Below are 11,589 nucleotides of genomic sequence, written 5' to 3'. Positions count from 1 at the left end.
ATGTTGATATTTGGCAGCTCGTCAAGGACGAGGAAAGGTGGGCCGGCGGTGTCCGCTCGAGCTCGGGCTCAACCTCAAAGCGCACGAAGCACACGGCGAGCGGCAACTACTCGTCTGGTGACACCGGTGAGGCCAGCGAGGGTGAACCGCAGGTGTTTGGGGGTACGGGGGATCCAACGCCCGACGAATACGGGGGATCCAGCCGTGGGCGCCGTCGGCCGCAAGGGACGAAGGCGGCGAAGGCGGCTAGAGCGAGGAAGGGCCGAGGCGAATCAAGCCAGTCGGCCTCGGGATCGGGCTCGCGGGGAGGCTCGGACACACTTATGGTGGCGTACATGACCGCCACAATGGCGGACACTTCTCGCTTCTCGTACGCCCAATTCACGGCCTGGTGGAACGGAATTGTGCATATGGCAGCACAACTTGGCCTTCCGACTCCCCCTCAACCTCGACCACCTCCGGAGGATGATTCGCCGGCGGAGTAGTTTTTTTATTTTCCCACGTTTAATTGTGTGTTTTTTATTTTGTGTTTTTTATTTTTTTAGGATTTTAATTGTGTGCTTTTTTTAATTTTTTTAAGTTTAAGTTGAATTTTTTTTAATGTTGTGTGTTTTAATAAAGTGTGTTTGTTTTTTAATAAAGTGTGTTTATTTAAATTGAATTGGGTTGGAAATAAAAAAAATGAAATTGAATGAATGAATAGTAATTTAAGGAACGGTTAAGGAACGGAGGGTTGCAGGTTCTGTTCCTTAGTTAAGGAATGGAGTAAAAAAGTACAGTGGGGCCCTCAAATAGTGGTTTAAGGAACGGTATAGGAACAGCGTTGTGGATGGCCTAAGTGAAACAAAGTAAAATAAAAAAAGGTGGACGTTAGGATGGAGGGAATAGATAAATAAAATCTTTATGATTGATAAATATATAAGATATTTTTTAATTAATATAGTTTGTAGCTTGATTAGCTATTGAGCTAACTCAAAATCTGAAAGTTTAGGGTTAGAGTTGGAAAATTTTAACCGGATAAAATTACAATCCAATTAGTTGCACCGATTAGACCGCAACCTGATTAGAGCTGGCCCGATTGACACACTTAGTTGAGAGAGATGTTAAGCTACATTCATTTCACATGGCCATTTCTTATCAATTGCTATTAAAATGAAAATTAACACTCTCGCCACATCCGATGTCCCGCTTTCATCCGTCACAAGTTTTAAGAAATATAAAAAAATGAATGGAAAGTTAGTGGAATGTGAATTCTACTTTCATTAATTGGTTTTATAATAAAATACTACTCCTATAAGATATGGGATACTGTAATGTGGTGTCTTTTAGCAAAAATAGTAAAAGTGATATGGACCAATTAATAAGGATACACTAAAAATGAAAAATAACTCAAATAGGGAACATGTGAAATATTATAACTGAATATAATAATATAGTCGTAGAAAATTTGGACATATGGGAACAGATGAAATATTAAAATTGAATAAAATAATATACTTCTACTGGTATATCATTCTTTTTTTTAATGGGTAAATACCTTAATTTAATGGCCGCGGCACGGAGGACTCGGCCTGAGACCTTTGGCCTCAAGCATTAACCTCACTACTACCTCTTGGCCAACTCACACAGACTAATACATCATTCTATCTTTGTAGAGGGTACAGACATACACTTTTAATTGTTATCATAGTCCAATTTGTATCCTGATTGTTTTCAAATTTATTTTCTGAATCACAATACTATTTGTTAGTTGTTAGATAGGAGTATATAATTTTGAACACAATATAAAGTAGTAGTAGTATATGTTATTGACACTATTGAATACGCTGGTAAGTTGGTAACACAACACCCTCACATAAAAGTTGAAAAATCAGTCTGGAGCTCGAGCCAAGCTCAAGTTTAGCATAAGTTAAACAAGTCGAACTCAAGCCAATAGACGTACGACTCAACTAAGCCAGTACTACGTAGCCATACGATATGTCTTTACACATCAAAACACCTGTTCAAAAGGGTGCTTTGCATAGCAAACCACATCATACAAAATCTACCTCAGGTTACATTGAATTAATCATCCCTTTACCAAACGTAGATCTGTGGAACTCACACTATAACTATTCCACACAAGAAAATAGTTAAGAAGAGCATTCCGAAACAAAAAAAAAACAACAGTGGATGCTCGATTAAATCTGCTCTGCTTCATGCAGCAGCTGAGACTGATGAGTCTAATGCTTTACGTTAACTAAGCAGAAAATATATTATGTCTGGGCAAAATTGTGATTCACGTGGGACATTGGGATCAAGACTTACTGTTCATCTCGATGGCTGCCTGCATCTGTTTCTCGTGGCGGTGTGGAGTTTGCTGCGATAACCTTACGATAGTAACCCCAGGAAAGGTTTTTCTCCGTTATGGACCTCTGGCCGAATGGGTTTTGCTTTACATATTCTTGAACATTTTCTGCTTCAGCCAACCCCTCTAAGTAAACACGGAGATCACCTCCAGGCCCTACAAAGGACAAAATAAGATAACTGATTGTCAGTTGTCACACAATCTCTATATGCATTCAAGACACGAATGGTGAGTTGGGAAGAGAATAAAGTGACAGCTATCCAAAGGAAAATTAAATTTTACTAGTGTACAATTGCATAATACTCTAACAACAGTTTCATAAGCATGTAAGCTACTTCATGTTATGACATGCAGCAGAAATACATGTGATCAAAAATTAAAGAACTGGTAGAACCCGGTGTTTGTTTTCTTCAGAACAATATCTTGAACTCCCGGTGTTTGTCTTCTTTTTTTTTTAACTCCTGGTGTTTGTCTCTTCCTCAATAAGTTGCTCGATCCCAACCTATCCTTACAGGCATGCTGACCTGAACTAAGTTAAGGTTCACCAAGTATAAAACCTACTTCTAATATTAAGGAAGAGTTTATATTTTCAAGAGTACTGCAAACACAGTTTCCAATCCATAACAATGCTCACCCACCCTTGGCCATTTTTGCACTCAGTTTTCTACTCAAGTAACAAAATCCCATGTCCAGTCATTCCCTATGTCACCGGATCTGGTCGTTATGCTTTCATGAAATTCTTACATGACAGATGAATTAATATAGTTAGCCTATTACGGATTACAGTTCAACAACATCAATAAGCAATATAGTTAGCCTGTAACCTAGCATACTGATTCCTTTCTTGTGTTATATGTGGTCAAACATGTACATCTTTCAATAAAACTCCTCATCTCTTTCTTCCTTTCTGTCTCTCTTTCTTTTTTAAGGAGATTTGGGCAGTGCCCAGCTAAGTGATTATGAAAACATGAGTCCTAACATTATATTATGGATGGCTGATGGCTGTTATGCATTAAGAATAACCACCAAAAGAATCAAATTATTAGAATAATTTCAGAAGGAAGTTCCACGTGAAAATGAGTTGCATAGATAATAGAACTCACCTAATGAATTGTCTCTTACATCTCTGAAGCAGTAACTGTAAGGAAAGACTGCAGTGTATCGCTGCAAACATATGCACAGTTACTTTCAGAGAAAAACTTTCACCAGATCACATAAAAGATTGGACCAAAAGATTTTTTACTGGAAAGAGAAAGAGAGAACAAATTATACTTACAGGGTTTGTTAAAGCCTTATAGGGAGTATCATCTAATAAAAGCGTATTTGATTCGTTATACACTCCCCTCTCCCATGGGAGACCAGGCTCACATTTATCCCATAACTTTTTTAGTTTCTTCAAGAGAAGAGGCTTGTTTTTTTTATCCACAGTATAATAACCTGTATCAGTGCAGTGCGATTGATCCTGTAAAAGGGGAGTCAGATAGAGAAACTAATTAAGAATCAGATAATGCATGCACTTTGTAAAGAGGCGAAACAAGTATATTTGCATCTGAACATGTGCAAAAGATTCTAAAAGAGACAATGCCAGTATATTGTTAATCAATATTTCAGCAGAAATCCAATTTTAGCAGAGAAAGAACAGGTAGTACTCATTTCCCTGACATCAAGAGGAGAAAAAAGGAGTCTCTTCTTTGCATCTCAAAAGGCAGGGAGCAGGTTTAACCTACACACTCAGAACATTATATGTGGCGTAAATCGTAGATCATTTGAAGAAAGAAAAAGCTAAGTCCTCCTCATAGTTACGTTTACACATTACAAGGGAGCATGTTACACTCTAAGATGTGTGAGATTCTCTATCTATGCTTATAAAAGTTCTGCCACAAATATACATCTTAAGATTTTGATAAGTATTTGGCCATGTATTGGACAGAGATGGAAAGTGAGAACAATATTCGCTGAGTCCAATGAACATAAATCCTCTGAAAATAAAGTTCAAAAGGCAAAAATGAAAGAGTCTCACTGTAAATACACCTACACAAGAAAGCATTTTTAAAACATCTTCAACTCCAGGATACACCAAATCTTACAATATATGACAAATTTACCTCAAGCTATGAACAATTTGCCTCACTAGCAGTCTAGCACTCTCTATACTATTACTCTAGTCATGACTCATGAGGTTTGTTGAAAGACAAGCTAAAAAAAAAGATGATCTCAGCTTCTTTCCTCCAAATGTTATGTCAAAGGCTCTAAATCCAAAGATTACCAGTTCTGTAATCTGTAGTCACACAATTTATTGTGTTTATACTTTGGGGCTTGAGTCTCTTGTTAAGAAATACAAGAGATTAGCTTATTACTTTATTGTAATTAGATACTTGCATAATTAAAGTTATGTAAGATATTGAAGCATTCACATATTTAATCTTTTTTAGAGTGAAAAAAGAAAATGTCCAGAGTGTAATGCTTTCGTCATTCTTCAAATTTTCCAGCTGTGTAAGTACGTGCAACCAGTTTCAATGAAACAAAAAGTTGGAAATCAGAACGAAATCTAATGCAATTTAATTTCCTTTCAAGCAAATATAAAATGTCGAGATACACAGGCAGGAAACCAAGCAAAGTGGACATATACACACATACAAGCATGATTCTAAGCTTGAAAATATAGGGCATGCTAGATTCAACGCTCAAGTCCCTTCTAATGCTTTAGATGCCAAGAAATTGAACTAGAAAACTCAATGAACAAACCAGATTGATACAGCAAAATAGGGGGGAAACTGGAAATAAATTTATTGGCTTACCCAATGAAAAAGCAACCTTGACTTATTATTCCCTAAAAGAAAATCAAGAAGTGGCTCCATATTTCTCCTGCAAAGGTTCCATCAGTGCACATGTCAGATTAGAATAGGTCACAGACTTTCCAAGGACACAAAAGAATAAATAGGCAATATACATATGGCAAGAACTTAAAGGAAAATTTGATGTGGGAATAGAGAGAGAGAGAGAGAGACTTAATCAAGAAAAGGCAAAGGTTGAAAAATACTTTGTTCTTGAAGTCCAAAAACCCACATTGAACTTCTCAAAGCAGAAGTTTAGAAAATCATCACAGTGAGGCCTCCTAAAAACTGAGAAAAATTAGAATAATATCAGTAAACAGTTGAGCAGCATCAGAAGCACCAACTTACAACTGATTCATGTACCTGCTTTCTTCATTATTATATCATCTGGGTCGTAATTGTAAGGTACATATGAGGATATATCAACAAGCAATCCGTTCAAATCAAGAACAAGAAGCTTCTTCTTCATGTTGGCAGAAAAAACTCTATCAACTAAGACATTTATGGTTTCACGAACAACAGCTTGTGTATCATCTAAGGAGATATCATCATCGTGCGATGATACAGACTGTTCCTCATGGTACGATCGAGTAACCCCACTCAATGCATCACCATCAACCACATTAATTATTTTCTTTGCCTCATCATGGAGTTCTTCCAGGTGTTTGCTTACTAGCATACCATCATCACAAGACGTACTTCTTGTTGTTGCATGTGTGGAGAAGCATCGATCCTCAATGCCCAAATGAATAGGAAAATCTTTGCAACATGCACCACTAGAAGCTACTCCTGGGAGCTCACTTGTATCTGTCTTTGTAGATTCTACATTAAGCATTTCATCATTTCCAGTCATAAGTTCATGCATGTCAGTATCACCGTTTTCATTTGTATCATCTGACTTTCCAGTCAGTGTTCTGTCATTTTTATTCATGGGAGTACTTTGAAATTCTGAAGAGGGCTGAACCAAAGAATGATTTTCCCTAATTTGGCACCCATTTCCAAAGGATAAATCACCCCCCTCACTGAAAGATTCCACATGAGTTCTCGGGAGATCAGATAGGTCTTCCGTCTTCAGTCTTTTCCTCGGTTGATACATAGCTATATCTTTGCCATCTTCAATAATCTCCTTATCCTCAGCAATGTCATTCTTTCCCTGAGCCAGACTCATACTGCTATCACAGCTAATTGATTCAGCCCCCGGTTTGGAAAGAGATTGATATGTGGTTAATTTCGTCCTGAGAGATCCATTACAAGGTACAAATATTCCACAGCTGGTTGAACTACCACTACAGAATCATAACTCTTTTTGCTCTTCCTCTTCAATCATATATATATATATATATAGGGTTGTGATCAAGATAGAACCATTCTTAAATGTAGAACCAATCTTAAATGTAGAACCAAGGCCAAATTTGGATTGAAAACATGATTAGTGGGGATATATATATATATATATATATATACCCAGAAAAAATGCACCTGCATAATTTAGTATCGTTTTTAACTTTTGCCAAGTAACAGAAGACACAAATTTGTGAGTAAAGCGATCATATAAAGCTACAACGAAAAAACTACCTCCCTCAGATCCTTGACTCATTCGGTTTTCAGTTTCACTTTAGTCAAACCCCACAAGTACATAGACATACACTCCATTTATTTCTTTAGTCACTTTCATCGGATCTCAAACAAACTCGTTCTAAAATATGTATCGACCCAGCTGATTCACTATATATCTTCATTTGCAACCCTAACAATTCCCTAAAAGTCTCCCAAGGTCTTTTTGCTCATTTCGCACTCAGCTACCCAAAAGCTCAATCTACAGTACCAACTAATGCGATTTAAACATCATTTACTTCTAAGCCACTAAATTCAATGAGCTTAATCTACATAAGGTAGCCACAGAGTAATGTTCAAATAAATGTCAACAGAGTGAGCTGAACTAACAGATAATTAATACAGAAAAAAATGTCAACTCCGTGAACTCAATTGAACATATCACCAACTAATCAGCATGAAAATTATCGTTCCATCTGAATGGATCTGAAGCCAACTACTGAAGCGAAAGCATAATTAGAATAGAATTCAGAAAAAAACTACGATTACAAGAGAAAATTCCCGAACAATAAGGCGAAGAATCACAAAAACATGTCCAAAATAAACGCAATTTTACAGAAATGCATCAAAAAGAAAGGTAAGTGAGATGCAGAAGAAATAAAGTTGAAATAGATACCGATAAAGCAAAATTTGAATAATGAAGCAGCAGCAGATCTGGAGCGATGTGAGTTGGAGAGACAGAGACGAAGAGCGTGTGATGCGTTTGTGCGGCAGAGTAGAACCTTGTTTTACCGTGTTTGGTAGGAATAAGCAATATAGGCCACGGCGTGGGTGAAAAGTGAAAACTCGTATATTTTTCGTTTTCTGACGATTAATCTGTCTCATCCGTTTTCTTTTCTTTTCTTTTCTTTACTCTTTCTGTCCCAACTAAATCGAGACACATCTTTTAGACACAAAAATTAAAAAATTATATTCACAGTAGGAGAAAATAATAAAGTAGGAAAAATATAAAAAGAATGCAGTAGATGGTGAAATAAAGAAAAAATGATTGAATATTTTATTGTTTTTTTTAAGAAAATGACTCAATTAAGTTGGGTCCATCCAAAAAAATAATACGATTCAATTTAGTTGGGACCGAGGGAGTATGGTATACTCCATCCATTTTGAATGTAAAAAATTCATTGGGAATTGGATTAGATTTTTGCCCAAATCAATTTAACCAAAAACCTAAAATTGCATCCAAATATACTCCGTATAAAAATAAAATATATGTCGGGTTACTCCAGATTTTAAAACATCACATCTGATCCAAACATTAGAAATTTATAAAATTTGATCTGGTCTGAATCAGAAATCTGAATCGAATTTTAAATTTTAATTTAGTTCGGACTGAATTTTCATATTTCATACGTTTTGATTCACCTCTATTATCCCGCGGTGTTTACCTTTGTTTTTCTGCATATCAATCAACATGCGGAATTTAGATAACACAAATCCTGTTCATTTTATTTCATCAAAAAATGGTTTTTCTAACTGTCACCCTCATCAGGTCACAATCAAGGTTCATGTAAATTATCCTTTTCTTTTAGGAAATTTTAAATCTTTGTAAATAGTATAAGTGCTAGTACAACCTATTTATGGAAACCAAAACAAATACAGTAAACAACTGTATCATAACTGAAATTATCAAGAGTTCTTCATTTACTTCAATTATGACTCAATAGTTCATCTACTTCTAATATGACTCAACCACTAACCTATTCATTGGTGATTTTAATTTTTGGGTGAGATAGTGCTCTCATGAAAAGATAAAAAAAACAATCAATTTCAAGCTTTTTCACACAATTTATCTAAAAAGCTTTATTTCACTCTAATATTTTACACTATCTTTTGACTTAATTTTCTGAATCAAAATCAATATTTTAACCGAATTTTTTCCTCCTGGGCATGGCGAGGTAAAATCTAATATCTCTAATGAAGTTACAAACATGCAAAAGATGATAAGGAAATAGTACAGGACAAAAATTATGCATCAGTTTAAATAAAATGGTAATTACAATTTTCCAATCCAAACTTACATGCCAATAATACACTAATGTCTTTGCCTTCAGTTTCGAACATCAACTCATACCCATAAGCATAAGTATACCAGAAACGTAAAGCCCAGATGCTATTCCTTCAAATCCTTTTTAACCAACGATTTATGATATCACTGCACACCAAAATCACAATGGACTTTTACATATAATAACCTGTATGCTTCCATGGTATTAAAAGATCGAACAATCAAGAAGAAATCAAGAGAAGATAAAATCAAATATTGCATTCAAATTCCCACTAATCAATTATACCAATTCATTATGAACAATTGAACATAATATTTACAACTCTTACCTGGTCCGAGAGAAGGGCGAAGAGCTCATCCAATCATTGTGCGTTTTCTTCCTCTTTGTCGTACTGAAATCAGAAAATATATAATCGATCAAATATTGCTTTTTGAGAAGCAAAAGATACGATAATCCAGAACTTGAATTAATTGGTACCTTGAGCTAGCTTGTTCAAGGTTGCACACCACTGCTTCGAGGATTTCCTGTATGCAGCAAGGATACGGTCCATCTAGAAGAGACGATGAAATAGAAATAGTTAACATTAATTCACATTTTCGTTTTCTCAATGATCACTACATAGGAAACTTGATTTTGCAAAGTTTAGTAACAAAAGGAGTAGTGCAGCACAGTCACACAACAATTTCTTACTATGAAATACCATTTTCACTGCTGAGGAGAAATCAGATTGCATGTTACGTATAAAATAGCCAAATGTATCTAGGAGAACTTTTTCCAGCTAAAAGAACAATGGCATAGAACACAAATATTTGGTCTAATGCTTCAGGTCATTTTTTAACACTAACTCTCTTATTGAAAACAATAACTGCTTACCACATTCCCGCATGAAGAGTGCATAGATAGCAATGCTCGTTCAAGAACATAAAGATCCACAGCTTTATCTTCTGGAAGTGTTGAAGTGAAGCTTAGACCGAAATCGATGAGTGTCTTCGGTAATATACAAATTCAGCAAATTCATTGAAAAAGAAAGTTAGCAAAATAAACAAGATGGAAAGTATACCACAAAATATACGCACGCCCAAAAAAGAAAAAGTAGTGACCTACCAACTTATTAGTACCGATACGAACTAACATGTTTGATGTTGTCAAATCACCATGGATCAGGCCGCCATCATGTAGTTTCCCAATGGCATCACCGATCTGTGCAGCGATATCATCTAATCGTTCTTCAACAATACCGTGCAAACCAAAGTCAAGCAATATGTCTTTCACAGCAGGACCTTCAACATACTCGAATGTGAGAGCATGTAGCACAGGATCAACAGCATAGAGGGCTGGAGTCGAGACCCCAAGCTTTCTAGCTTTTGTCAAGCACCGAGCTTCCTGCTCAAGGATTGAGCGAGAGTCAAGCAAATAGCAAAGGAATTGAGTGCTACAATGTGATCTGTTATTAGAAGACTAACCGCATTAAGACGTTTGAGAGTCAGCTTTGAGTCCAGCAACGGATGCCGATATTTTTTTGAAAACCGTTCCTTAACAACAGACCTTCTACCAACAAAAGTAGACTCAAACACCCTCTGGAAAAAAAACATAAAATTTTGATATTAAACATACAGCAAGAGAAACTAACAAGATGCAACAATCATTTTAACAAGCTTCGATATTCAGCTTACAGCCTCAGCGCCTTGCTTGATCAAAACCAAGGATCCTTCTATTCCCTCTAACTCCATCTATTTCAGTCACTCAAATGTCAATATAGAAATTTTGCATTAAACAAAATGAAAACAGTAAGACTCTGTAGTTAAATGTGAATTTGTTTCTTTCACATCAAAGAATCTAAATGAAACTATGATTATGATAAAAGATACTATCATGAAAAAGAAATTAAGAATAATCTCTTTCACTTAGTTTCTGGATGTAATTGTAAACTGAGATGCCAAAGACCACATATCAACTCTTAACTGTTTAACTAATCAATTGCAATCCAAAAAAAAGCATTTCAAACTAACAAATCCATAAGTTAAAGTACAATCCCAAGAAGACGATTGCAAAAGCTGAGAAAAAGTTTACACCATATTTGTGCTCAAGCTCGTTTAACTTGAAATTAATAATAATTCATTGCTGAATTCATCAATGAGGCAAATAGCTTGAAAATATGTATCTAGCTTTCTAAATACTCCATATTTCAATTTGCTTCTACAGCTAGTACAAAAAGAACAATTACCAGCACAAAAATAATATGGTGAAGAGAATCACTAATTGAAAAACTGGCTCAAATTGTGCTTTCAATTCCGTTAAACCTTACCTCGCTGCAGATTACTGTAAGCGGCGGCGGCGGCGGCGGCAGCAGAAGAAAGGGTTTTGGGGCGGTTTTGGTTTGACTACTGAGATTGAGAGAGAAACGGTTTGGAATATTGGAGTTTGTTGCACATACTGAACCGGACCGATTCACAATCTTACCAATTCCTTTTCTCTCTTTCTCGAGCTGCAAAATAATTTAAATACAGTAATTTATTACTGGACTATTAGGGATATCACATAGTAGTAATTTATTATCAGAGTAGTAAATTCATATAGTTCCAGTGCTCGTGAGATTGAAAATGTATGACACTGGCATATTGAAAATATCTCAAGCAAAAAAATTATATTACTTGAATAATTTTTTTATAAAAGTAACACTTACTATAAATGTAAACTACAAAGGATAAATAAGGAGTATTAGTAATCACTTTACCAAAAGTACTACTAGTATTTATTTTTAAAAATATTTTTTTCTTTGGATTTATTT

The 11,589-nt window shown here is 35.7% G+C and overlaps 2 protein-coding genes across 6 annotated transcripts; both read right to left on the bottom strand.

Moving 5' to 3' along the window:
• Window positions 1-1,830: 1,830 nt before the first annotated feature.
• LOC121748474 lies at window positions 1,831-7,563 on the bottom strand. 4 transcript variants are annotated; one of them, XM_042142858.1, is made up of 7 exons: window positions 7,412-7,563; window positions 5,545-6,660; window positions 5,388-5,469; window positions 5,146-5,212; window positions 3,624-3,809; window positions 3,451-3,511; window positions 1,831-2,503 (listed from the first exon to the last, which is right to left on the bottom strand). In XM_042142858.1, the coding sequence occupies exons 2-7, from the start codon at window positions 6,347-6,349 to the stop codon at window positions 2,304-2,306; spliced, it is 1,401 nt and encodes a 466-aa protein (XP_041998792.1). In that variant the 5' UTR covers window positions 6,350-6,660; window positions 7,412-7,563; the 3' UTR covers window positions 1,831-2,303. The 4 variants fall into 4 exon arrangements, with proteins under 4 accessions (XP_041998792.1, XP_041998793.1, XP_041998794.1 ...); XM_042142859.1 differs by having other exon boundaries at window positions 5,545-6,362; window positions 7,412-7,541; XM_042142860.1 differs by having other exon boundaries at window positions 5,545-6,350; window positions 7,412-7,540.
• A 1,188-nt stretch (window positions 7,564-8,751) lies between these two features.
• Window positions 8,752-11,263, bottom strand: LOC121746631 (EKC/KEOPS complex subunit bud32-like). Of its 2 annotated transcripts, none has more exons than XM_042140536.1 (8): window positions 11,107-11,263; window positions 10,475-10,531; window positions 10,265-10,378; window positions 9,906-10,184; window positions 9,675-9,788; window positions 9,279-9,351; window positions 9,130-9,192; window positions 8,752-8,947 (listed from the first exon to the last, which is right to left on the bottom strand). In XM_042140536.1, exons 2-7 carry the CDS (start codon window positions 10,529-10,531, stop codon window positions 9,155-9,157), a joined length of 675 nt encoding a protein of 224 aa, XP_041996470.1. In that variant the 5' UTR covers window positions 11,107-11,263; the 3' UTR covers window positions 8,752-8,947; window positions 9,130-9,154. The 2 variants fall into 2 exon arrangements, with proteins under 2 accessions (XP_041996470.1, XP_041996469.1); XM_042140535.1 differs by having other exon boundaries at window positions 8,752-8,987; window positions 11,107-11,239.
• Window positions 11,264-11,589: the final 326 nt, after the last annotated feature.

The sequence above is a fragment of the Salvia splendens genome, chromosome 9 (genome assembly GCF_004379255.2).
Source record: "Salvia splendens isolate huo1 chromosome 9, SspV2, whole genome shotgun sequence".
NCBI classification, from domain to species: Eukaryota; Viridiplantae; Streptophyta; class Magnoliopsida; order Lamiales; family Lamiaceae; genus Salvia; species Salvia splendens.
Note: the sequence above shows the minus strand (reverse complement) of the source record. Positions and strands in the feature narration are given on the sequence as shown.

Bases quoted from the DNA above. Each gene is read 5' to 3' on its own strand.
- LOC121748474 (XM_042142858.1), bottom strand. From the start codon at position 6,349: ATGAGTCTGGCTCAGGGAAAGAATGACATTGCTGAGGATAAGGAGATT. The intron at 3,512-3,623 runs GTAAGTATAATT...ATATGTTTGCAG, and splicing joins ATAAGGCTTTAACAAACCCT to CGATACACTGCAGTCTTTCC. The intron at 2,504-3,450 runs GTGAGTTCTATT...TGTCCTTTGTAG, and splicing joins TGTAAGAGACAATTCATTAG to GGCCTGGAGGTGATCTCCGT.
- LOC121746631 (XM_042140536.1), bottom strand. From the start codon at position 10,531: ATGGAGTTAGAGGGAATAGAAGGATCCTTGGTTTTGATCAAGCAAGGC. The intron at 9,352-9,674 runs GTAAGCAGTTAT...CGTCTCTTCTAG, and splicing joins ACTCTTCATGCGGGAATGTG to ATGGACCGTATCCTTGCTGC. The intron at 9,193-9,278 runs GTACCAATTAAT...TTCTGATTTCAG, and splicing joins CTTGAACAAGCTAGCTCAAG to TACGACAAAGAGGAAGAAAA.